The sequence below is a fragment of the Ixodes scapularis genome, unplaced genomic scaffold, assembly GCF_016920785.2.
Source record: "Ixodes scapularis isolate PalLabHiFi unplaced genomic scaffold, ASM1692078v2 PGA_scaffold1__304_contigs__length_218370807, whole genome shotgun sequence".
Lineage (NCBI taxonomy): Eukaryota > Metazoa > Arthropoda > Arachnida > Ixodida > Ixodidae > Ixodes > Ixodes scapularis.
In genome coordinates, this window is record NW_024609846.1 from 62,150,728 (window position 1) to 62,176,830 (window position 26,103).

Below are 26,103 nucleotides of genomic sequence, written 5' to 3' on the forward strand. Positions count from 1 at the left end.
TGGGCAAATTATTACTAACAACACTGTGCATATACGGACATCATGGCGGCCTCCACGGGCCGGGCTGCTGGGGGTACCGTTCAATATTCGGTAAGTTTTATACATTCCACTGCACACCGCTTCAACACAACAATGGGAGAACGCTAAAACATGATAAGTACCCGTTATGATTCGCTAATCGAAAATGGGACGCCGACAGTAACGACTTCAGCGAGGACTTTCTGGTTTGGTTTCCATGCTCGAAATTCTGGTCTGCTCCGCTTCGGCGTGCATTCCCAGTTAGCACATATCTTCGACTGTTGGCTTTCGGCGCGTGCTTATTGAGGAAGCTGGAGACACTAGCTCAAGTTTCGGCCTTGATTGACCGGCAAAGTGAACTCGCTTCCGGTTTAAATCTACCGCTCGTGCCCTACAAGGTATGCGCGTCGCGGTGCAGCTGACAGCGGCTTTGCATTGGCCGTCGCTACCCGACGAATTTCCGGTGCTCCCCCGCAGAATCTCGCACTCGCACACCTTGGAGTTCTACCGCGTTTATGCCGATGTGCTCGGTTGTTGAGATCCTGACGGCAAGAAAGCAGGCGTCATGCTGCGGAGTTGGACTTCAGGGTTGTTTTTCTCCGATCCGCCCGGTCCCGTTTGTCAGGTATCACGACCCGGCCTTCAAATGCGATTGCTTTAAAACTTGTACTCGAGTTTGTTTTGCCTTCGAACTTGGCGTCAACTGTGTTCGCGCCTCGAACGGGCTCTAATTTAAGAGTACGGCAGCTCACGTCTTCACTCCAACTTTCCTTGATATTCGAATAATATTCACATACTTTTGCGACTACGTTAGTGCAGTTTCCTGGCGGTAAAATTATTTTCGTAAACAACGCGTGTTCTTGACTTCGTTTTGGGCGTGAACTGTACTCAAACCTCAAATGGGCTGTGATTTTGGGGTACGTCAGCTCACGTTTTCGCGTGCACTTATTTTGACAATGGAAAATCTTTGTACAGTTTCGCGACTTCAATGTTAGTGCTCATTTCTGGCGCTTAATTAAGTCACTTTCTCTGACAGCGGGTGTTGTTGTCACAACCTTGCTTTTTGTGTCGCGGAAACAAACACCCGAGGACGCACGCACAAAGGATTTATATTTTCTGCCTTCTGTGGAGCGACCAATCCTCGTAGTTTGTGCATGCCAACATGAATTGAAGTGTTGTAACTATTTCACTCAGTTATGCTTTGTCAAAGACCCTTTCCATTTTGTTAGTCTAATGTTTTTCATGAGTGACATTCACTTAGTGTTTTGAGGCAGTCATTTTTTTTCTAGGCCTGGCCAAAATGGTATTCAGTCCCAACGATCGTTGGTACTGAATTCCAGAGTAGTGCCTACAGAAGGATAAAGGACACACTTGTTACTGACTCAAAGTGTACTACAAATTACCTCATATCTGGGATAAGGGTGTTTTTGTTCAAGGATCAGCACACTGATTAAAAGCATGCAGTACTTGTCCACACCAGTTTGTAAATACCTTAGGAAAAATATTTTACTGAGTTATGGCCGTGACCATTTGCCAAGGTGAGCTTTGTTAATTGACGTTTCATTGCACCCCTTTTTGTGAAAGCTTGCTAAAGCTTACAAAAGCTTTGATATTGTCGTTACTAAAACAATGTTTTATAAATTATAATGATTGGCCGCTCACAATAGCAGATATCATCGTTGTCAGATGCCACCATATCTAGTTCCCCTCTTAGCCAACTGAATCTGTTCATTGTATCAGTTTTCTGTTTACAATGGAAATGACATCTGAAGAATCCTTGACAAAATGTAAGGGTTTTACCATTGGTGTTTGCCATAGTGTCAGTTTATTGTATGTTGGGTGCTTGTAAGTCACATTGCAGAAAAGAGAGTGCCCATTGGCGTACCAACTTGTTTTTGAAAGGGGGGGGGGGAAACCAGATTCTCCCCCCCCCCCCCCAAGGGCCAAGGGGGCGGTGCCCCTGGTTTCTATAAAGTGAAGACAAACTTTTACACTGCAAGTAGCAATGATGTAAAGTTAAATAGGGATCTTAGTTTTGCGGAGTTTTACAGCAAAGCTGTTAATGGCTAGTTTTCCCAGCGTCGTTTCCTCCGCAAAGAAATGAAGACAACGAACTCTGGACACCTCCCGCCATGTATGAGCGACGGCGGCAAGCCACGTATCTGGTTACCGCCATCGCTCATAGATGGCGGCAGCCTTTCTACTCTGGCTTGTCGACCACCGGCCGGCCATTACTTTCCATTGTACAGCTCCGCTGGTCTTCCTTCTTCACCAAAATAAAAAAACTGAGTTTTTTTTTTTGAAGCAGCAATTAGGATTTTTAGCGCTTATTGGTCTAGAGAACTTGATGCTACTGATAATCAGATTAACACTTGCATGCGGCTTAGGTTGCTTTATTGTTTTTTAGCCGATCTCGAGCGCGAGCCGAGATCTCATGCCTCCTAAGCAAAGGAGCCGGAAGGATCCTTTGCTTAGGCGGCGCGAGGAGGCAGAGCAAATTCCGAATTCCTTTGAGCCAAATCCCTTGGGCGCCGCCGGTCAGTGTTTACCCTGCCCAGCGGCAGCTGCTTCAGGGAGGTGGGGGAAGAAGGGCAAGCAAAACACGTCTTGCCCCCCCCCACCCCCCACCGCACTCCGAGAACTATGAGGGGCAAGCACACCCCTTGCCTCCCGGTTGGTACTCCCATGAGAAGTGATCCCTTTTCTTGGGCATGAGTTGTCCCCTGTTGCATTTCTTTGCTTCTTTTTGGATAGGCTGATTGGATGCTCATCGTGCTTAGGATGGTCACATCATTCCTTTGGAGAGTTTTGCAAAGCACTTCTTGATGTCGGCAAGACTCGAGCACGGCGATTGAATATATTGTCTTCCGTAAGGGCCCATAAATCTCATTCAGTAGATCACTCATCGAGATAGTCTTTGTTTCCAACTTGCAAAGAAACCATTAAGTATAGAGGCACATTAATGCAGTAGTATTCAACTACCTATGTATGACCACGTCATAATATGACTACAGGTTACCATGGGAACCAAGCAACCTGACACTTGGTTGCCTTGCTAACTAACAGTCATGTCTCGAAGCTCCCACAAGGTCTAGCCAAATGTTGTTTTGTTAAAGGGAAGATGGAGCGGTTCTGCATTTGAGAAAAAACACTTTAATTGTGTTCATTTGGCCGTTAGAATAACAGATATCACAATTATATTTTAATGCGACGTGCTGGAGAGCTATAAGAGCAATGTCAAAATAGGGCTGAAGCCCCGCCTCCCTAGTCTTGGGCAGCCTAAAGATCCGTTGATGACGTCACGGACAGTGACTGTATTTCGCGTTTTCTCGCGTTCAACAAATTCTTGCGCAGCAAATGGTTTGGGTATTCGGGTTCATAAGGTAAAAATCCACTAGAACTCACTTCTAACTCATTTTTTTCAAGAAGCTCCGTAGCTTCCCTTTAACGGGCCCGTAGTGATTTGTACAGTTGAACCTCGATTTAACAAAACTTGATTTTACGAATTTCCTGATATAACGAACAAATTCGGATTCCCCATGCAGCCTATGCCCGAAAAATGTTTTTCTCGATTTTACAAAGTTCTCGATTTAACTAATAATTAGAGGGTCGTGGTGCCTTCATTAAATCGAGGTTGAACTGTGGCTACAAGATTACTTATTGATGAACTGTTGTCAGACAGCACTATGCCATGGCGGTATTTCTTAAGTTACATTGAAGCTTGCCACTTTAGACAATGTTGCCTAATATTGGTTGATTTAAATTTTGTTTTATTTAGTGACCAAGTTATATTGACCAGTGTCTGCTCTGTTCCATGGGTGCCACCATGTTGTTTATGCTGATGCCATTACACAGTAGGGGGGCTGCACTTTTTGCAAGACTCCATTGTTTCTAGAAACCTTTGCAGAAACCGTAAAATTTATGGTCACGAAACTCTAAGAACAACACCGATGCCAAGAGTGCGGTAAAAAGCGAAAGTCTTCTTTTATGTGCAGCCCCTCTTTCCACAAGAGCCTGCGTTTGAGATTATTGTTCCCCATTTTTATCGCTGGGGGCTAGGATTTTGGACACTGGTCTATACTCAAGTCTCTATTTCTTGCATAGGATCGTGTGGTGGCTGCTCTGGACAGGTTTCCCCTTGAGAAGCGATGTGCCGAGCTTGTCCACCTCTTCCAAGAACTTTCTCTCAAGGTGAGAACCGCCTTCCCATTTTCCGGTGTTGCGAAGTTGCCACTTCGCAGTAGGAATGATCCGGAATCATTCCACACTTCCAGTGGCATAGCCAGAAATTTTGTTTGGGGTGGCGTGGTGGCTGGGGGTGTCCATGACTTGGGGCAGAAGGGGAGGTGGGGGGGGGGGGGGGAGGGAATAGTGACATAGTGACCAGCATCACGTGCCGGGGCCAGGTATTTTCTCCGTTTGGCCTTGCTTAGGTTTTGGGATTTAACGCGTAGCTGCAGAATCTTTTTGCTAAGTATATCTTTTTAGATTGCAGCTCTTAGGTGCCCGTTTCCGCGTATACCGGCGTGGCTGTCGCCGTTTCCGTCGGCATAGCCACCCAGCTAAATTTAGCGCGAAATTGGATTGGTGTTGCGGTCATGTGACATCAGTTTCCCCGCTAAATAAAGCGGAGAAACTGGATTTGGTTCATGGATGAGAATGACAGAAAGTCGTGTGATGTCATTTTCCCCGCTAAATTTAGCGGGGAAACTTAATTGGTGTTGAGGTCATGTGGCATCCATTTTCCAGCTAAATTTAGTGGGGAAACTGTGGGAGGAGGGGAGGATATGGGGGAGGAGGAGGAGGGGAGGGTAGGGTACGTAGGATTAGGAGGGGAGAGAAGGGGAATAGGTTCCCTACCCTCCTCCTCCTCAAGAGCTGTGCTCTAATTTCGCATTACAAAAATTTTTAAACGTAAATTTTTTTTTGTTTTTGCCATGACGCGAAATTTAAGGATTTATACGAATATGCCAAGGGAAACGGAAGTTCTGTGTGTATATTACGACGGAATTCTACGGTAGCTTCATCGCCGCGGGCACTGCTTGGATACTTTGCCGTGGAGACCAACGAGAATACTTCTACGTGCTCTTTGAGTGCTTCCCAAATTCAAACAGCAAAAGAAAAAGAAAAATACTTGAAGCTACAATTTGTGGTGAAGGCTGCTCGATCCACGGATTGTGGAAGCAGCGACAACCGTCCCATCGACTTGAGCAGCCGCAGCTTTATCGACAGTAAAGGCCTAGCGAGGCATTCGTCACTCTCAGCCTAAGATCGGCTGCCTCGTTAAACGAAAGATGTTTGCGTGACCCTTTTTTGTATGTGCACCCTTTCTGTGTGAACAGCTTGAACCTTGACCTAGATCTTGCGGTTAGAAGCCGAGTCTTGGTCATCCCCTCGTCACTTTCGAAGTGTTGCGCGATGGTGGCAGTGATACACTCATCGATTCAATTTGATGCTCTCTTAAACCAGAGCTCAAATAAACAAGGTATGGATTACCCTCGCATCTTGTGGTACACACGCACTTTATTTTTTTCTGCGTGTCTCTAAAACCGCGCAAACAAAACTGCGAAAGAAACCGCAGCAATTGGAACGCCAAGTTTGATGCCTGCTCAGTCATCCTCAGAATTGGTTAATGTTTGCTCCGTCTGTTTCCAAATAGCTAAAAAAAAAACAAGAAACTCGCTTCGGGAAACATATTGTTTCAGAATCTACCTGTTTGGTCACTTGACCAGCCTCCGACGCCACGATGACCACCAACTTGGTCGGGGTCAGGACGGTAACAAGAAGCTGAGTCAGCCCAGACCTCTTCCATATGCCGCGGTACCGCTCGCTGTTGCCACGCTGCTCGAGTTTAATTTGGACGAGAAGTAAAACGCAAAAATTAGGCCAAAAGCAACCCTGATTGCCCTTGAGGCCCATAGAAAAGTTGCTTTTAAAAAAATGTAAATGCAGAAGGTTTCTCACTGACTCCATGCGCAACGGTAGATGACTATTTTTAAATATGTGATAAGGAAATTAATGTCCCTTTCCAATTTTCTAGTGTTGGCTTTTCATGCAAAAAGGATAACTTTATTTACAGCTACTGTTTGAGTTCTTTCTGTCCCCTGATTTCATCTCCATCAGTGAAAGGTCAGACGTATTATCTCATTTTGTTTGTCGTGAGCCTCTCGGATAGCAGGTTGCTAGAAGAAAAGTAGCATTAATACAACAATAAATTACCTAAAAATAGACGTCAAACAGTCAATCAAAAAGGGATTGTTTTATCTATTTCAATTTACTTCTACAAGTCACGCCGGCAGTCCCAAACTGTAGTTCGTCCACAGGTTATGTATTTTAACAACATAAATAAAGTATGGCAGAAACCCATGTTGTGGGTTTTCTTATAGAAAATATTTGCCAAAATGTTGTTATTGTCGAACCGCCATAATATATTGGCTACCATGTAATTGTTTTCAATTTTTATTTGGGTTTCGGTTATCGGCAAATCAAAATAAAAGTTTTGTTCGGGTTACAGCTACAAAACAAAATTTGCTATTTAACGGTTTTCGCTCGAGCTGTACGTGGCTTTATTTCTCATTTCCTTGCGTGATTATTTGTTGTATTTTCATCTTTCAAAACAAGCAAGCATGCACCCCTTACTTTATTGTACCGCTTTATTTTACCTAAATGCTTTGTTCATTTTATCTTGGTTAAAGCTAGCAGTTAAGCCTCCGTACATGCCCCACAATATTACTGTAATTTTATTACTTATTTCATTCATTTTATCTGGCAATGTTAAGCGTCTGTGCATATCTTTCGTTCGTTTTATCATTTGTCAAAGCAATTAGCAACAATTATGCATACATTTTTAACATTCTATCATCTTATAAGTATGATTCGCATAATAAGTAATAACGTGCATTTTCTAAAATTTTACAATTTCTTCGTCACTCTTTTTTGTGGTATGGTGCAAGAGATAACAGAGGTTGTGTGCGGAGCCAGTTGACAAACTAATTATGCAATTACTGTTCAAAGGTGTAATATCAAGGCCATAGGAAAGAAAAAAAAACAGGTGGTGCATTAGTTGTCATACATATGGTCGCCAAAAAGACTTCACAGAGAAGGTAATGGGTACAGAACAAGATTATAAAAGTGGTACACCTGCATTTATTATAAGTACCAATTGGCAATGAAGACCTAACCAGCATCTGTTGACACGCCCGAAGAATAATCATGGGAAGCCCTGTAATCCGTCACGACCACAAGGGACTTAAGCCGCCGTCTCATTTGGTCTACCATCCGCGTGCATTAAAGTGCTTAGGTAGCACCAATATTCGATTGAAACATGTGTCAGAGTAAGGCTCATGATAATGGCTTCCACTTACGATCACGGGCGACCGACAGAACACCATCGTCAGCTGTTGAAAAGCATGTATACAGAGCGACGACACCCACAACAGCGTCGGCCACTGCGTATCCCTTGCAGTGACCACGGTGCTGCGTGCACAAGCGCCCCCACGCGGCCGTCTTTCAGCGCACGGTTGCTCCTCCAGTTTCAATTGTACTGACTTCTTTCTTCAAGGAACGTCGAGATAAATTTTATTTTAAACAAGTAACTTCCATTAAAATAAAAAAAATATTTCTTCGACTTTTGGGTATCATGTGTTGCTCTAAATCAGGATTTCTGGTTCGAGTCCCGCTGATGTGCAGATGCCAAAGTTGATGAAATGTTAGCAGGATTCACATAAGTTTTCATCGCTCCTGTCATTGTTCATCAAACCGTTGTCCGATATCTAAAATTCGGAAAGGCCGGAGGCTTGGTCGTCACATATGACATCTTGGCGCAGCATGGCCAATGTTGCTTTTTGCGCCATTAAACACCTAATAATCAATCGTCACATATGCCCGAGCCTAAATCCCATTCAAAAACAAGGTTTTGTATTTCTTTGTCAGCTAAAGTGGACCTCCATGTTAAAGCCATATTGTTTGAGCGTGAACGCTCGCGAGCGTCTGCTTTCTTCTTTCTCAGCTAAATGGAGCATTCTCTCGCTGTCAAACTGCAAAACAAATGAGCAAACTGCCCAAGGTAAATGGAACAACAGGGGTGGCTTTTGCCATCTGACAGAGAGCGTGCTAAATGAGTGCCGAAACCGAAACGCGAGTCATACTTGCGGTCGGGGTTTATGGTCCGTAAGGAGTGGTACGAGCGACACTCATTATTAGAAGGCGAGGGGTTCAGCCACTGTACTTGCACTCAAAATTCACATTACATATTTTTAGAATTTCTCATCTAGGAACTCTAAAAACTGATTGTTATAAGCGGTACTTCATTATATGCGGTATTGTTATAAGTGGATTGCACTGTATAAGCACTTTGTATAGATGTCATTATATTCTAGCATTTCATTTTTTCAGCGCTAGCCATTATAGACAATGTTTTCCAGCGGATCCCGCGTGTGTTTCGTGTTTGCACATGGTGGTCTGTTAAGCCTATTGGGACAATTGCCCTCTAAATTTAGCGGGGAATCACAGTGCCAACATTGTGACGTCACAATTTTCCCGCTTAATTTAATGGCAAAATTTGTTTGCTAAATTTAGCGAGAAGCTTTTTCCACTAAGTTTAGTGGGAAAATTTTTCTGCCAAGTTTACCAAGAATTTAGTGTCGCATAACATCACGGGACCACCCGACTTCACAGTGTCACAATATATCGCCGTGTTGGACAAATACCCTTCGCTAAGTTTAGCGCGGTTCAAGTCCGCTAAATTCTAACACGGGCAGCCTCTCCGCTGTTGGCGCAATTCATTTGCAGGACACTGCAAGGAGCCAGGAGTTCTTTTTATAAATTCTGGCATCTCAAATTGATCCACCCCCTCTTTGCAGGAATTGCAGCACTACCTGCCGATGCTGGTGGAGAGCATCTTCGGCTTTGGGGCCCAGCTTGGCTGGGGCCTGAGGACCTTGGTGCATAGAGACCACCCAAACGACTTCTCGGCCGTGCGCTTCTTCCTCGGGCCGCAGGGACCCCTGCTCAGCGTCCTGTATCGGCTGCTCTCCGACGGGAGCCTCAAGTATGACTTCCCCGTGGGCTGCCTTCCCGTGAGAGACATTTCCGCTTCCTCGTTCACTCGGCCACTTGCACGCCTGCTGCAATCTCTCGCCGCATTTCCACTGCATTGCTGGCCCAACTGTGTCTGACCCGATTGACATTTCGTTGTGACATCGTCGTGCCATTTGATGTGTCGTTCTGTGCTTTGTAAGAAATTTAGGTGATAGAAAGGGTATATGAATTGTTAAAATGACAAAGGTGTAGGAATGCTTAGTTGGGACCATTATAGAAACCTCATTAATATTATTTGGAATGCAACTTAGCCTGCTCTGCTCGTGAAAGTTGGCTCGTGGTATCCAGTTGCCTTCGAAAGACTGAATGCCAATCGATCCACCAGTTGCGGTACCACGAAGCCACGAGAAAACACATTTTTCATGAAAAGTGTAAAATATTTACTTAAAGTTATGTAACAAAAAACATATTACACTTGAAGCTAAATTTTTCTAATGAATGGTTGTTATGGCAAGCTGAAACTTCACAGGCATTATGCATCGTGCCATATTACAAACACCTTGTTTAGGGGTGCAGGTTCTGAAATAAATTTTAGTGCTTGCGGCACAATAGTAGCATCGCCACATTCTCTTGTACAGTTCTTAAAGGGGTACGGAAACCAAATTCCAGTGCTCATTTTTTAGCTTTAATGTGTTGCATGTTGCAGCATAACCTCAAAAATACCAGTCTTTCGTTGAAAGGCAAAAGGATATTTAAACAATCTTTCAATATGCACCTGCTAGATGCATGTGGAGCCTATTTAGGAGGTAATCTAGCAATGTTAGGGAACTTGCTACGTAGTCATGACGTAGCAAGTTCCAACGGAGCAGCGCCGCTCTTTGGAATTTCAACTTTTTCCTTCTTAGCTTTCCTCCTCATTTCACAAATCGCGCATTGTACCAGACAGTTCAAGAAGACAGAAAGAAAGGACTCCCCTCTTTCTCGGACCCTCGTTCGTGCATCCGGACAGGGCTATTCTCCCCCTAGAAGATTAGCTCGTCGCTCAAAACTCGGACAAAAAGTTGCTTTCCCCACCCCGTTCAGCCCTAAGCTGACAGTGTTGTGCAAGCTACGTGCTCCTTGGGCCAGCCACACGCTCTTCACCCCACGAGTACTTTGAACGGATAGGTTGTAACGCACTGACGCTATTGACACCACCACTCCACAACCCCGACACCAGAACACTGACAACGCCACCAAGGGCAAAGCTCATAACCATGTCACCCTTGCTACGTCACGAATGCAGGGAATCTTTTCTTTCTGTTTTTGTTTGCGCTGGATATCCAATGACGCATTGCACTGTCCGTTCGCTTCTCTTTGAGCGCTTGGTCAAGTGCACCGTTTGGAACGAAAAATATAGCCAGTCGTTCCAAATACAAACATGCGATTATCCTTCACGGTTAGTATCCAGCATGCTTAACTTATTTCCGAATGAAATTTGAATATTTCAATTTTTGTTTTCATACCCCTTTAACCCTTTGACGGTTTTTGTCGTACACATACTACGACAATTACACATTTTAAAGTTTCGCCTAAACACTAAATTGCGCGCACCCTGGGAAGCACTGCTGGTTGTTATTTCTTTGGGAAACTATACACACTGTATTCGCTCAGTGTCTAGCTTTGCTAGGCCTATTTATAGTTTCAAAATTAGAGGCTTTGCACACGTGATATCATGGGGGAGTTGCTTTGCGTGTTTTTGGTGTGGACTTTTCTGGCATTACTGACAACCGATGTGCCGGCTCTTCCGATTTATACTTTTCACGCTTTTCAGAATTTCACTTGGAGGATGTGAGCACATTGGCCAGTAGAGAAGCTCTGTAAAGTACCACCGGTTCAGAACCTGAGAGTGTCGGAATGTCCCAGAAGTAATCTGAGTTAGAGAAAGGCGACAACATTTTGCCCTCAATATTTTCATTCAATATTTGCCAACCTCAACAGCTTACAAGCACTGTACGTGCTATTGTTTGGTTAATGCAAAAGAAAAAGAAATGAATTGGATTTTTTCTGTGCTATTCATTACTATTCATTCAGAAACAAAACCCAACCACTGTGAAATACCTTTTAGAAAAAAAAAACAACCCGACCATGAAAGAGTTTAAACAGACTTTCTGCTACACTTTATTTGTTCAGGGATGTTATTGGCAAGGTCCCCAGAATTACATATTTACGTTTGGCAAGATCAGGCCGGTTGAGCCATTGGCTCCCGGTGTCTCAAACCAAACCTGATGTAATTTACATAAATTGGTCCGACCTTGACCAGAGGTCTAGAGGACATCCTCATAAGCTAGCCCGAGCCTTTGTAGAACTCCACTTCGTAAAGGTTTTTAAGAAGAATAATTGTTTTTGGCTGTCGAACCCGTCTGGCCAGGGTATTGTTAGAGTATATCAAGTTCTGCTGCTACAATTTTTTTTATCTCTGATGGTAGTTGTCAGATGCCAGTCTCTAAAGTATTTATAGTCTGCAGGTATTTTACACGTAAAGCAAAGATAGCCATGATTCGTCAAGCACTTTTTGGGTTTTGTTTTTGGTTTTTTCTGCATTTGTCTTACTAGATTGTTGCAGTCAAACATGAAAGCAGTGAGACATATTTGTTTCACCGCTTCTAGATATAATGTCACATTTATTATGCTCTTGTTGTTCGGTTTTACGAATACTAAAGCAAGTTGCAGTGACCAGAAAAGTTTATATTTTTTTCCCCCCAGTGTTGTCCTTGTTTCTCAACTTCGTTCTGGAATTCACAATAACCTTTTTTGCGAGAAATCTGATCTGCACTTACTCTTGGACACATTTTTTTGCTCCTGTCTTTCCAGTCTGCCACCCAGAAAGCCCTCAGTGAGGGTGTAATTCCACCACTGTACGCTTCCAAGATCTACTCCACCGGCATCGGGAACCTGCAGTCATCACTGCAGCTCAGTATCCTTCCTAGTGGGAGTCTATACGCTTATTGCTTCATTATTTGAAAAATTACAAAAGCTTCTAATTTCGATGAGTTCTATTCAGACAAAAAGAATTCTGTCTTTTGCAATTCTGGTTCGAGCTAAAGGGAAAGGCATGTCCATTCCTGAGCAGACCATTTGAGATGTCGGGGCTGTGCGACGCTCGAATTTGATACAAGCATTGCATCAGTGTTCGTCTCAGTCTTGGGTCGGGTGACTCTGTTGGCAAACGTTGGGTCAGCATGCTTTATTCAGACCAGTTTTCTTTTGTCACCGTCGAAACCGAAACGAATTGAGAAAGGAATGACGGTACGGAGCATACCGTCTGTCATCTAGATATTGAAGTTGACAGTTCCCGATTGAACTGTACGATACCTTTATTACCTCCTTTAGCGTCACAAGGGTTAGAAAGGGCCGACTGAGGACTGGTTCTTCGGCACAACCTGCACAACTCGTTTCCGCTGAACCATGATGTACCTTTGACTCGTGATCCAGATGCATTTGAATTCTACATGTTTCATTTTGCGTACCATGTCGTCAACCCAAACCACAATCAGGTGAGTCGTCGCAGTTCAACAAGACATATTGCCTACTCTCAAATGGCACCCAGTGTCCGCCACAGGTTCAATGCAGCAAGGGGCGGTCGCTTGGTAAGGGTCAGGGTGCGGCCAAAGGTGTCCGGAGGGCTTCTTTAAATTAGGCTTTTTCCCAGACTCTGCAGGCGACATTCCAAAAATTCTCGTCTTGCCTCGGCCTTGCGTTCGATGTCGGGATTTGTGCGTCGACGGAATTACCTTTGATTGAGCGGGGTCTCTGCGTCTGCTCACAGGGGAACACTGGCGACATTGGAGGTGGTTCCGATGCCGTGTACCTGTCGCTGCTGGAGGCCTACCTCCAGTTCTACCTGCCAACCGACCGCAGCAGTTTCCCCGCCCTGCCTGGCTACTTCCCCATGTCCTTTACGCCCCAGCTGAGGCAAGTGGGTTGCGTAACACGGAGCACTGTACAAGCGAGGTTCCAAGCCCAATCAGATTCGGCTCGGTAGAGACATGGCCTGGGGCCCACCCGGGCCCGACGGGTTTTCCTAGCAGGAGCACGAGCCTGTCCTCGAGCTTTGCCATACACCCCACGATCCTTAAAGTAAAAATAGCCCTTTCGTCCAAAAGCCGTTCTTTACAGACCACTGGCAGAAAAGCAGTTTGTCACATCACGATGGCCATTTCGAGAACTCATATCCAGACAAACAAACAAATAGAGACGCAAAATGTTAACTGAACAATTTCTTCCGGCATTGTCGCGTTACCACTTGCGCCGTGCTGAGGAGCAGCCGTCAAAGTGACCCACACGAATTTCGATAGCGGTAGAGAGCGGAAAAACATTATTTATTCTTTCGTAGGCGGTATAAATGTAGACAGCCCCACTGGATAATGTAACTTGTTTTTAGAAAGATCGGGATGAGTCAGGTGAGCTGTCGCCACAAACACAAACTTCTTGTACAAAAAAAAAAAAAAAAAAAAAAAATTAGAAAAACAACATTTGGTGGTCTTCTTGCAGGTTCATTAGGCTCACAACCACCAAAAATGTGAGGAGCCAAGGTAATCCCAGTCTTGAGTTGTAATGCATTACTAGTAACGCGTTACTGTAACTTTTTTACTTTTTTGGTAACTTGTAACTGTAATGAGTTACTTTTTAAAAATGTAACTTGTAACTGTAGTTCTATTACTTTTTTCTGAGGTAACGATGAAAGTAACGACGTTGCTTTTGTCATAACTTTCCAGTGTTTTATGAATAATATATCACTGAACAAGGTGCAATTTAGCCATTATGCCTTGCACTTTCCAAATCGTCTATTCCGACATTTCGAGTGTCAAGTTGGCCTTGTACAAAGTTGTGACTACGTCCTTTCTCGCGAGTCACGACCCAAATATAGCCACGTGTAGATTTTATGAAAAAATGTCTAGTCTTCTTTAAGCACGCGCTTGTATTTTGTGACTGAACACTTACATCTTAGTGTCTTGAAGCACTATCTATGTTGTGGTTTTTCTTTTACTGTGCGAACGCTTTTTAATCGGGTGAACCAACCGTGAAACAACAATACACGTGGAGGGCACTGTGCATGTCTCGTATTTTGATTAGCGCCACTACTCTGACGTGGAAACTTTCAAACACTAACTTCGAGAAGCAACTGCTGCTAAGTTACAATATGAAGTAAAAAGCATACTTTCTTAATTTTATGCAATAAAACGGTGTGAGGGGCACTTTCTAGTTTTTTCTAATTTTTTGTGTTATAGAGAAGTAACTGAAAAGTAATGTCATTACTTTTTAAAAGTAACTGTAACTGTAATGAGTTACTCTTTTGTTGCGGTAACTGGAGCGGTAACTTCGCTACTCTTTTCCTGAAAGTAACTAACTGTAACGAATTACTCTTTAAAAGTAACTTACCCAAGACTGGGTAATACAAAGCCCTAGGAGCTGCAGAAGGGAATTCATTGTGGCTAGCAACTCCGGTGTATCCCCACTAGCACTTACTTTATTGCACGTTTTTCTGTTGTCTCGCCTGAGCTCACTTTCCCAATTTACGTTTTTCAGTTTACATTGTTCGCTAGGCAAGGATAGGGAGGCTGGTATTTTGCCCCCTTTTGAGTGGATTGTCCCGTTTTCATGCTTACTGTCTCACAACCTTATCAGTGACTTCGAACACTTTTGTACATCTTTTACTTATTGGAAGTGAGGTTTCCTTGTGATAGGGCCCCGTTGCCATTTGCATTTCCAATCTCAATATTTTTCTTCGACCCGTTTTGTTCTTGATGATTTACAAGGTGCAGCATATACACCACGCTTCGACTCCACAAATGTGTTGGCGGTTCCAAGAACCACCACCAGGGAAACAGCTGTCTCATTCGAAGTACAATTACAATTTCGTTGGGCAGAAAACGAGAAAATGAACAGAAAATGTCATGATCTCACCACAGATGCGTTTCAAGCAACATAAAAAAAAAATAAACGAGGCAGCCCACATTCGCCTTGTGCCATTCATGTCTGCGGTGAATGGCCAGTATCCAGTTGACTCTAAATCGTTGTCTTCCACTTCTACGACAGACCAGCTTAATTGGTCTGTCACTTAAACCCTCCAAATTTGCCTCTGCGCAGTCCGCTGTACCCGGAACCCGACCCCTTTGGATCTCCGCGCACCTCGACCCCCTTTGCCCCGGAACAGCCCCCGCAGCTGTACCAGCGCCGCAGCCTGCTCAAGCAGGGACTGGGGGGTCCCCAGGGGTCCCCCGTCTCCCCCGCTCGGCAGAGCCCTTTGGGGAGCGCACCGGGGTCACCGGGGGGAGAGGCCTGGTGCTCCGAGACTTTCCTGGTGCTCCTAGTGGAGTTCTGGCTGGGCAGGCAGAGCCCCAGGCCCGCACCCCAGACCGTCACCGCCGTGGGGTCCTTCCACCACAGCATTGCGCCGGCAGCGGTGAGTGCCTCCGGAAGCTCTCTCTGAAATCGGGCGAGTCGATCCCAGGTTCTGCGAGACAAACAATCGGAGCTTTGAAATCTCCTCAACTTTTAACCACGGCGTGTGAAGAAGTGTTATTGCAGTTAGTAACACCCATTTTTATGCGTATCCACTCGATCGCACATAACACAACCTTGTCACTAGAGTACTGTTGAACCTCTTTATAACAAATGCTACATATTCAACGACGGAGGAGCAGTTGCCGACAAGCATTTCTTCGTCAGCAACTGTTGAGTCCTACTGGGATGTGCCAGTATCGGCAAGCTCGATCTAGCTAAAACAAGTGTGCAGCGCATTGCAACATAAACATAATTGTGCGCACGTACACAGCTAAGAGGACAGCACATCATTTTCTCTGGTGAATGCAAAATCTTTTTCTACACTAGCCTCTGCAGATCCAGAAGAACAAGAATCAGAGAGGCTTTGAATAGGTCTAACGCATGCTGCGGAAACTGTAATGTGAAGCTTCAGGCTTGTTTTTGTACATTTTAAACTTTTTTTTTTATTATAAATAGTGACTTTGAGGTGCTGTTATGTGCTGTTACACAAAAAAAGTCGTACAATTTCTTTAATAAATAAACCGTTTTTAATCGCCACATATGCAAACTAACATAGCCACCTTGTGCTTTGACATGGCGCGTTGTCTGTTCCCGTCCCATCAGCTCCATCACAGGAGGGTGCCCGCCAGGTGGCGCCACCAAAGCAAGTTGTCGCATACACACACAAACCGAGTTCTACAGTGAGGAATGTGGTGGTGGCTCCTGACAACTGTAAAAGGCACTGCTGCCTGGCAAGAGCCAAGTGGGCGTGCTGCACGTGTGAGCGTGCGTGATTTGGTGTTTTCTGCCTGGCACAACACTGCCACTGTAGATGAGACTGAGAAGTTCCTATACAAGCTGTAGATGTAAAAGATTTCTAGAAAAATTTGTTTGGTGCAATTTTTTTTTGCTAGAACAGTGTTGTGAGCCTTATCTTCTTTACTAATTTTGTTCCCGACATATTTGGTCTCAAAGCAGCCGCAGCGGATTGGGAAGTTTTACCTAGGGTTACCAACTCTTCAATGAAGCAAGTCAAGGTGGGGGAGGGGGAAGGGGGGGAATGCATTGTGAGAGAGGAGTGCAACGCAAGGGAGAAGGAAAACACGAAGGGGTATATAAGAACAATGATAATGATAACAGGCACTGTTCGCCACGGCTCCAGCGGCTCCAGTGTAGCCCTGATTTCCAGCTTGCCATGGCTTGCATGCTAAAGGGGCTAAAACCTCTCGCAGTAACGCTAGCCACCATAGCATTGTTTCGTGCAATTCGTGCCAACTTCGTATAGCGCAGCATGACGCACATTGTTGGGCCATGCGTGGGATCACAAATAAAATTGCTAACTGGATGGCCTGGGCCGAATCCGGTATAGCTGTGCCGATAGGGACGATGCGGGATTCGGGACGCTTATCAGAAGTCGGGACAGTCCCGCAAAATCTGGGACGGTTGGTAACCCTATTTTTGCCTGATTTCACTGTTGCAACTCTGAGATTATCTGCAGATGCAGATACATACCTCATGAACCTTTAAGATAGTTCTAGATATGGCTTACTTTTTAGTACATAGACTGCTTTTGATTGCTACAATGCCATTTTGTGTGATGTCCATGGGGAACTTTGCTGAACTTAATTTTCTGTGGCTCTTGCTTTAGCGATTATGCCGTCATATCAAAGTCTGAAAATTTGTGATCAGACGTGTTGGTGGATGACTTCAGATTTGTTCTTGTAGATAAAAATATTAGTGGTAAGATAGGGCCCTCAATGAAATGAAAAAGAAAGGAAAAAGGGCTAAACCCAATGGCAACTCGCAAAAAACTTTTTTTTTATTTTTTAAGATGTTTGGTACTATCTCTAAGAGTAGAGTGGTTCTGAAATAGGGGTCCGCGGGGGCCCTTTGGGGTCCGCGAAGGCATTCTAGGGGTCTGCGAAGCCCTGCCTCATCAGTCAAGCTCGGCAATAAAAAAGAGGCCGCCTCTCCACGTGGTGAATGATGTTGATTGGGGCGAAGCTCTGGTGGTGCTGATGATACTGATTTTATTGTTCATAGGTAGTGCTGATGATGCTGATTTTGTTTTTATTGCTCATAGGTAGTGCTAAGTTCCGGGTTGCATTTCGACTTCATTATTACTGCTTTATGGTCGGTGAAATGCAGAGCCAGTGGTTCTTCTAGCGGATCACCTTGGATCCACTGGAAGCCTTGGGAATGCATCTCCACAGCTTAAGTCAACGGTCCATGTCAGAAAGAGAATCTGTGGTATGGATCATGGTTATATACACAGTTGAGCATTTGACCACAGCGCCCTCTCGTCTATAAACATTGAGCCAATGCATGCAAAGTTTAACCCCTTAAGTGCCAAATTTTTTTTTACCAATAGTAACCTAAAAGTGCCAGATTTTTTTATTTTGAATTTTTACTCCTCTAGTATTACACATAAAATTTGAAAAGTTTATTACGCAAAAATCAGCGGAGGCGAACAAAATATTTGCCGACTAATACGAGTGCTGCCATCTATGATCAGCGCCGCAAAACTACTCGGACAAGCGTAGCTCGTCCGTGGAATTCAGAGCAACCGAAAAGACCATTGGACGAGCTGAGCTTGTCCACGGCATTTTTAGCCAGAAAGTGGCCGACGAGCTCAGCTTGTTCAAGGCACTTAAGGGGTTAACGCGATTATATACGCATTTGACCGCAGCGCCCTCTCCTGTATAGACGTTGAGCGGCTACATGCAACATTGGAGTGTAGCGGAGTGGTTAAGACGTCTGCCTCTTAAGCAAGCGGTCCTCAGCTCGAACCCCCGTGTGGGCGTAGGTATGTTTTTTTTTTCAAAGTGGGCCGATCCTGGAGGCAGTGCAGTCGATGTGAGCACGGACGCCGTACGGATGGACAAGGCTAGACCCTAAAAGTTCTTTTTTCAGGTCTAAAAGAAATGTTTCTGTTTTCGGGCGAGTTTTCTCGTGTGTATGTCAATAGGAGAGGTCTAGTTCACATTAGCCCTTAGTTATGTGCATTTATCAAGTCATTATTAGTATATCTAACCTATACCTTTCCTCTCCTCTCACCACGAACGGGGTCCTCCATCATCTCCGCCGATGCCCAAGGGGTTCGCGAAACATAGATGGTTGAGAACCACTGCTCTAGACAACAACAAAATGAGATCTTTGAATGTTGTTTTTATAGTTACTGTTCGGTAAAAATGCAACTTGTTTTCCCACCGCCAGAAATGGTTTTCGTGTACCCAACTACATTCCTAACACTAATAATCTGCTGACCGTGGTTTGTATCCGATTTATCTAACAAAAAGAGAGCAGGACGGCTGCTTCGCTTGGGCATCAGAAGCTGGTTCGGAACAATGGATAGGCTATCTTGTTGCATTAAATAGGACGGCATATAGTACCATATTTGCACGAATATAACGAGAGGTTTTTTTTCGGAATTACGTTCTCCAAAATGTACCTCGTGTTATATTCGGAATTGAGTTTAGCCACGAGGCGCGTGAGTTTGAAGAAAGCCAGAGGAGAAAGCCATTTCTCTGGCTCAATGCAGGAGATCCGGTGGGAAAAGAAGTTGGGATGTGGAAGGGAATTTATTAGCTATTGGGCCACGTGAAGGGGCGAATAGAAAACATAAAAAAGCATTGATATTGCTTTTGTGTTTGTACAATGCGTGCACGCCGCAGAAACTCAGCGCGCATGCCATGCGGGAATGTGTAGCATGGCCCATTCGAGCCGAGCCAAGCCAGGCCAAGTCAAGTCATCGCAAACCAAGCCAAGACCACCGACCGTGTTTATGCAATCATGCAACACAAGGTGTTTGTTTATGGGGAGGGACCAGAATAAGAAGTGTGATCGTGTACCGGGATCAACAGTATTTTTTCTGCCTGCACATTTTTTAGTGTCTGCTCCAGAGTGGTCTGGCGTTATATTCGTGGTCGCGTTATATTCGTGCAAATACGGTATGTGCTAAAGTAAGCCCAAATAAGACAAATGAAAAACATGTAAGTTACTCTGGAGCGATGAGAATGAGTGCAAAACTTTTCACTTGCTAAGGGACTGACAATTTTGTGATAATAAGTATATTGTTTTTATCTGAAATGTTTTGGAAGCTCTACGAATTTTACTGACATGTTTCGGGGGACTATCTCGTCTCAACTTGCGTAACGGCTCTTTTTTGTGTCGCAAATGTGGCACCTTTGATGCACATCATGCATGCTCCTTGCAGGACAGCTTTCTGCCGAACGTGGACCAGATGCGCATGGTGCGGTCCCTGGTCAAGTACCTGCACTTCTTCACCAACTGTGACCCTCCCCAGCCGGCCACCATCTATCCGTGCACTATCCCCGGACCTTTGGACGACCTCAGGAGGTGGGCATGGGGGCACGCCTTTGAAGTCTCTCCTCTGGCTTGTGCAAAGGCTGCTCTATGCTTCGAGAAACCGAGAAAGAGGTGGAGGCAAGAGTGCGCAGGGACGGCAAAACGCCGAGCTCTGGTGTACGTTGCTATAGCCCGTTGTTACTCAAGAAGGTAGGACGAGGGTAAGATGGGTCTGGGGAGGAGGAAGCAGACGGAAGGCTGGAGAAGAGAGGGGGAAACCTGCTTCTCTTCTTCGCGTTCCGTCTGCTTCCTCCTCCCCAGCTCGTCTTACCCTCGCTCCACCTTCTTGAGTTGTAACAGACTATAGTGCAGTGGCTCTCAGCTGCTAATGTTTTGGGGGACCCCATCCACTGGAGAGGAGGGGCAGTAATAGACAATTACGAGGACAGAAGTGTAAATAAAAAAAAACTAATGGCCAATTCGTCTGGGCTCGCACCACACCGGTGCAGTGCAGTTCGTGGTACACGGAAGGCTATAGGGGAGAGGGAAGCGTCCTTCTCTCCCCGCCAGCCTTTCGTGTATAGAGTGGAAAGAGTATACTGCACTGGACGGGAGCGGTGCAGGCCCAGACGAATTGGCCATAAGTGCATGCAAGCCAGCCTTGAGGCTCTTAAACGTGGACCCTACTCACTCAATGCACATGTAAGGTCGTCAGCATCGATTTAAAAACAAAACATATTTTATTGCTCAGTTGAGGACCTTGGGGACCCTAAGAAGGCCTTTAGAGACCCCAAAGGGTCTGCAGAACCCCATTCGAGAACCCCTGGATCAGTGGCTAGACCGGAAGCTACCTGCCTTTGTCTCCGCTGCACACGTCAAACACGTTAGAAGACGGAACGCCGTCGTCTGACGTCTGGCTCTCGCATTCGAACGCGTCCAATGAGTGCAGTGGAAATAAATGCAGCTAGCTTTCGGTCTACCCACTAATCATTCTCACCAGAGCTCGGCGTTCTGACGGCCCCGCACGCTCTCGTCTCCAACTCTCCCTCCATTTCTCGGCCCATAGGCCCACAGCAGTAGGAACGAATAATGATGTCTTGAAAACAAGGGCACGATGGTCGCACACACAAGTCCAATTCGGTATCGTATAAAGTGTTAAGAAAGGGAGAGGACCTGTTGGCGACCATGGGGATCTGGCTGGTATTTTTCCTGTTTTGCTGTCTATTATTAAACAAATGCCAATTTTTTATAGCTTTGAGGTCAGGGAGCTGAGCGAATCTGTTTATAACCAGTTGGAATACAGTATAGACCACTTACAACATAACCGCTTATAGTGCAGGACCGGGTATAACGCGGTTTTTTTTAAACCACCGGTTCGCCTCCCATAGAACTCCATGTAATTATGTACCGCTTAAAATGCAGGCGCGCGAAGGGAAATACCGGTTATAGTGCGGCTTTTGGCACAGCCCGCCGACCGCGCCGCCGACCGGAGCAGCGAGCGAGCGAGCACGCTTCCCTGTGCGACAGTAGATAACGGCGCTGACGGCGCGAGCTGCAAGGGGCACTCGCGGGGAGAAGCGGTGAGAGAGGCTTCAGTTGCCGTAGCGACGGAGGGACGCACGCACGTGTCGTTCACGTGCGTGCGTCCCTCCGCTGAGTTGGAAACAAAGAAACAAACCGCAACGACAGACCAATCGCAGGTCGAGGAGAAGTGTTCGCGCGCGTTGCATGATTGGCTCTCTCCTTTCCCCCCCAACCTCTATTACAACGCTTCTCTCCTCCTCCGGTCGCGAGCCGGCTACTTCTATCCGCAAACATGGCGTCGGTTGTGATCGTCGTTAAGACGGCGTTCAGGATCTCATCGTTCTGCGTAAAAGCGCTATCCTTGACTGTGAATTTTCGTTGTGTGTCGCTATGATAACCCAGCACGTACTAGAAGGGAAGGTCCACCTACTCGTGCGGCAATGTCGTGGCGGCGCTCTCAAGACGGCAGAAACGCCTGTGTCGTCGTGTTTGTTTACTTCGACTACGGTGGTGCTTTCTAAGCATTTGTGTCCTCTAACATCGCCCGGATTTCTTATTTGGCGCATTTCATGCATGTGCTCAAGTTCAAGGTACTACTGGCGCGTACCGTATGAAGGATGCGAATTTTCACGCGTTTTCATCTCCGGAGAAAAGTGATTAGGGTTAGCAATCCTGGACGCTCGCAACGTCCGTCCGCAACCCGCGACGCTGTTAAAAGGCTGCGCCAGGCAAAAGCCGCTCATTTCTTTCAAAATGTGTGACACACTTGAGACAGAACTGTACTAGTCTGGTGAAATAAAGACTGACCTCAAACTAAGCTTTATTTTTCATCTAACATAAAATAAATTCTTTTACAAAGGTAAGTTGTCTCATGACATGTATTTTGGCCTGAAAAATTGATGTTTTGGTTATAGCGCGGTACTGCTTATAGTGCGGATTTTCGCGACTCCCGAGACATACGTTATATGCGGTCTACACTGTATTCATATTTCTCAGTATGCCTTTTTTAATGTTTCTAAAGAGAGAGAGAAAGAGAGAAACATTTTTTTTTTTTATTTTCTGGAGAAACAATCGGTAGACATTCTTACAGCTGGGATTCTTTCCAGGGATTCTCAAACTTCCCCATCTTGAGGAACACCTCTCCTTCTCTCTCTCGATCTGTTGTCCCATCCCATTCTTGGCATTAACTCAATAAAGCAGTGCAAAGGCCTGTAGCCCTTGTAAACAACAATGCACATACTACTTTGCAGTATTTAAAATAATTTGTTTAGTGTATTTTTTAGTTTACATTAAACGATTCTGTCTTGACATCTTTGTTGACTAACTGAGGTGGAGCAAGAATGTCAGCCTTTATGTTCTTTCTGCTTCTAGCAAACTGATCCCACAGCTGCTGAGAAAGAAGCTGTACATCTTCCTGAAGCAAGCTCTCACCTCTTGGCCATTGGATGCATCTTTCCGATTGGTAATATTTCATTCTTTATTTCCAGCTTCCTTTGGGTTCACCTTTTTTCAGCATCTTGATACTACTCATCGAAGACCCAGTGGCAATACAAAGGAATCGGTTCAAATAAGAGATTTGGGTTTGCTAGCATTTTGCTTACATGCCAGCAAATGCACACAGTGATGAAAGCGCTGTGCCATTTGCACCCCCACCCCTCCTCACTCCTTTGCTCTCAAGATACCAGTAGGAGAGGAGGAAATGGGAAGGGTGGCGAGGAGGACTTTCCTACCCTGTGGAAAATAGTTCTTTAGATTGCCTTAAAGCAAAGCAAAAAATAAATTATTTTCTTATTGATCAACTCTAATAGTATTGAGAGAAGTAGGAGGAAAGAAAAATGGTACAAATATATATTTCACAGCATCTCTACTCGCCCTACACTTTTTCATTTTACTTAGGTCAAAGCATAATCGAAGGCTCTACCAGATACAACAACAAACACACATACTAAAGTGTAAGTCATGCGGCATTCGCTGTACTTGATTGATTTAGTCTATGAAAGACCACACACGGGAAGACAGACGAATGCCTTGATTTCGTGCTTTGATGCTGTTTGGTTGGTCCCATTGGCTCGTAGCATCAGCTGTGCTTTGAATTAAGGTGAAACGAGGTTTAGAGATTGCTCATAAACTGCGCTGGCGGGTTGATGCGTTGGCAGGTTGATCGCCGACATCGTCAAAATTTGCAGATGGTGTCGGCGATGTCAGGAGCTGAAAGTCACAAGAACACATAGTGAAAGAGTAGGATGGTGGCTATTCTGATAAGACAGAACCAGGGTCTTGTGCTCCTGATGAGATTACTTGATTATCATGTCTGCCGCATTCCTCCGTGCCGCCTTTCACCGCCCTCTTACCAGCGCACGCATCGAGCTTTACTACTTTGCACCCGAGTGTTAGGAGCAGCGGCTGACATGGGTGAGCGTCTGGTTAATGTGATAGGTTCAAAAATTATGCTGAGAACTCTTCCAGGTTTACCTTGTTCAGTCTTGATTCTAGGTTGATCTCTAATTTTATAAATAGAACAGAAAAAAAAATAATGTGGGTCTATCTGAATAAATGCGGTAGTCAAGGTAGTTCCCATGCAGCTGTCGATCGAAAGAGCAGCAAGCTTTAACTTCACTCTCGTTCCAGTGCCGCCAAAGTTCACTGTCACCTTTAAAGGGACCATGAAATGATTTTAAAATCGAGTTTTATCCACCGCACGTCGTAAAAGGTGTGAAAAGAAACACAAAAACACAAAAATAGGGAGCCAAAAAAAATTATTTGCTATAGAACTTTTAAAAAAAAAACTGGACTCTTTTGCGCCTTCCTTCCTTCGCCTGTTCACTACGATGCATCCGTGGAAATGGAGCACGTCAGCCAAATCCAGGTCGCCTATTGGGTAAGAGCCTACCTCACCAGCACCGCGATCGTGAACAATAAATAGCCGGCGAATGTTTCCTAAAAGTTTTGTTAAATAATATTCAGACGCACATTTTGTAGCATAATTAGAGATGTGTGGCGAAAATTGCCAAATTTGATAATGCTGAGAGCCAGGCGCCATCTATCGTCTGGTAAACGAAGCAACTACTGCGCGTGCGCAGTAGGGCAGGGCCGACAGTTACTTGGGTGGCGGCCAGCGACGAACGTTTATTTTCTTTGTTTTCTTTCCTCTCAAAACTCTGACTGACTGAACGTTTATTTTTCTACGTGTTCTTCCCGCGCATGCCGACTTCAAGCAGCAAGAAAACAGTACTTAAAACAGACCACGACGAACAAGAACGCTGGGGTGCTATGTTGCGCTTTTTGGACTCCCAGGAGACTAGGGAGAGGGAAGTGACGTCAACGACACAGCAAACGCAGATTGGGTGTTGATTTCGTTTTCTTCTGTCAACATCCAATCTGCGTTTGCTCTAGTCGTTGACGTCACTTCCCTCTTCCAAGTCTCCTGGGAGTCCAAAAAGCGCAACATAGCCCCCCTGGATCCACCGACTCCGACGAAGCGTATAGGCCTCGCAGGCATTCCGACTCGGCGCTGCGTTGCTTCGTCGCAAGACCGTCTGCCTACGATCGGCTGGCGTGCTAAATGGAATATGCCCGCGCGACCCTTGTGGACCCTTCCCGTATTATAGTTTGATCACTGACCTCAATTCTAGATTAAGAGGTGAGGTCAATCTCTTCCCCTTGTTTTCCGAGGCAGTGTTGACGAACACTCGTCGAAAAGGGACTCTCGTCGATTCTATCTTCTTGTTTTGTGTGATATAGAGCTGAAATAAACGCCGTATGGATTACCTTCGTAACACGGTATGTACACCTTGTTATTGGTATGCCATTTTTATTCTGACAGACTGCACGTCACTGTCGAGCTATAACAGTTCGTGGGAGGTATACGTACAACTCCGGTCCAACCTATCTTTGCCGAGTGTCGCGTCAGTATCGAGTTGCAATCGTAAAAGAACGGTCCCGAAGCGCTTACAAACAGCGCGAATACAAGACTTCCATCAAGCGCGCGCGTCCGCTCCGAGTGTAAACAGGTATTTACGTGGCTCTTGCTGACACTCTTAGTTCAAACGTATCTTTTTTAACGTCGGCTCGCTCCTGCATCTCCGAGGCCGCGAAAAACGCCATCTACGTCGCTTTGCAAATGACTGACACGGGCCGGCCCTTCTGCCAACAATGACGGGGTGGTTGACTTCTGGAGTCTTCACCGGAAGACTCGCTGCACTTCCCAACAGGCATACCGGCGTATGGGACTAGTCCCATGCTGTCGCTGTAGCGCAACATATCTCATTGAATTTCGCTCAGCTGCGATGCGGCGATGAGAGGTGCCGATTCAGGAAATACGTCGGTGACATCAGCGCAGTAAAACCTACCGGCGCACCCCAACTCGTTGCCGCTAACACTCCCATTCTCCTACTGCCGAGAGAACTTCCGGTTCCGGAAACGGCCTATGTCACGGCTTCTTTTGCGGTCAGTTGGAGAGAATGAAAAAGTCAATATTTCAATAATTTTTTGTGTAAAAGTTAATAAACCGAGACGAAAACGGATGCCTGTTCGGCATTCAGTGAACATTGACAGTTTAATATAAAAGTTATCTGGAAAAAGTAAAAAGGTCATTTCATGGTCCCTTTAATCTTGATAGTTTCATACGAAAACAATAGTTTTCCTAAAGTGAAATTTATGCCGAAAAGTGGAATGGAGAAAATGCGTTCA

At 45.3% G+C, this 26,103-nt stretch overlaps 1 protein-coding gene across 2 annotated transcripts in view; it reads left to right on the top strand.

Moving 5' to 3' along the window:
* Positions 1–26,103, top strand: part of LOC8039686 (sphingomyelin phosphodiesterase 4) — a 43,604-nt gene continuing 17,501 nt past the window's right edge. Inside the window, exons 1-9 of one of the 2 annotated variants that reach the window (XM_029982617.4) lie at positions 1–90; positions 4,123–4,209; positions 8,880–9,095; positions 11,911–12,013; positions 12,532–12,593; positions 12,866–13,011; positions 15,187–15,502; positions 19,799–19,941; positions 22,786–22,876. In XM_029982617.4, coding sequence (XP_029838477.3) covers positions 43–90; positions 4,123–4,209; positions 8,880–9,095; positions 11,911–12,013; positions 12,532–12,593; positions 12,866–13,011; positions 15,187–15,502; positions 19,799–19,941; positions 22,786–22,876 — 1,212 coding nt within the window. In that variant the 5' untranslated portion in view covers positions 1–42. Of the gene's footprint in view, positions 644–4,122; positions 4,210–8,879; positions 9,096–11,910; positions 12,014–12,531; positions 12,594–12,865; positions 13,012–15,186; positions 15,503–19,798; positions 19,942–22,785; positions 22,877–26,103 lie in introns of both variants that reach the window. The other variant, XM_029982615.4, reaches the window with a different exon arrangement.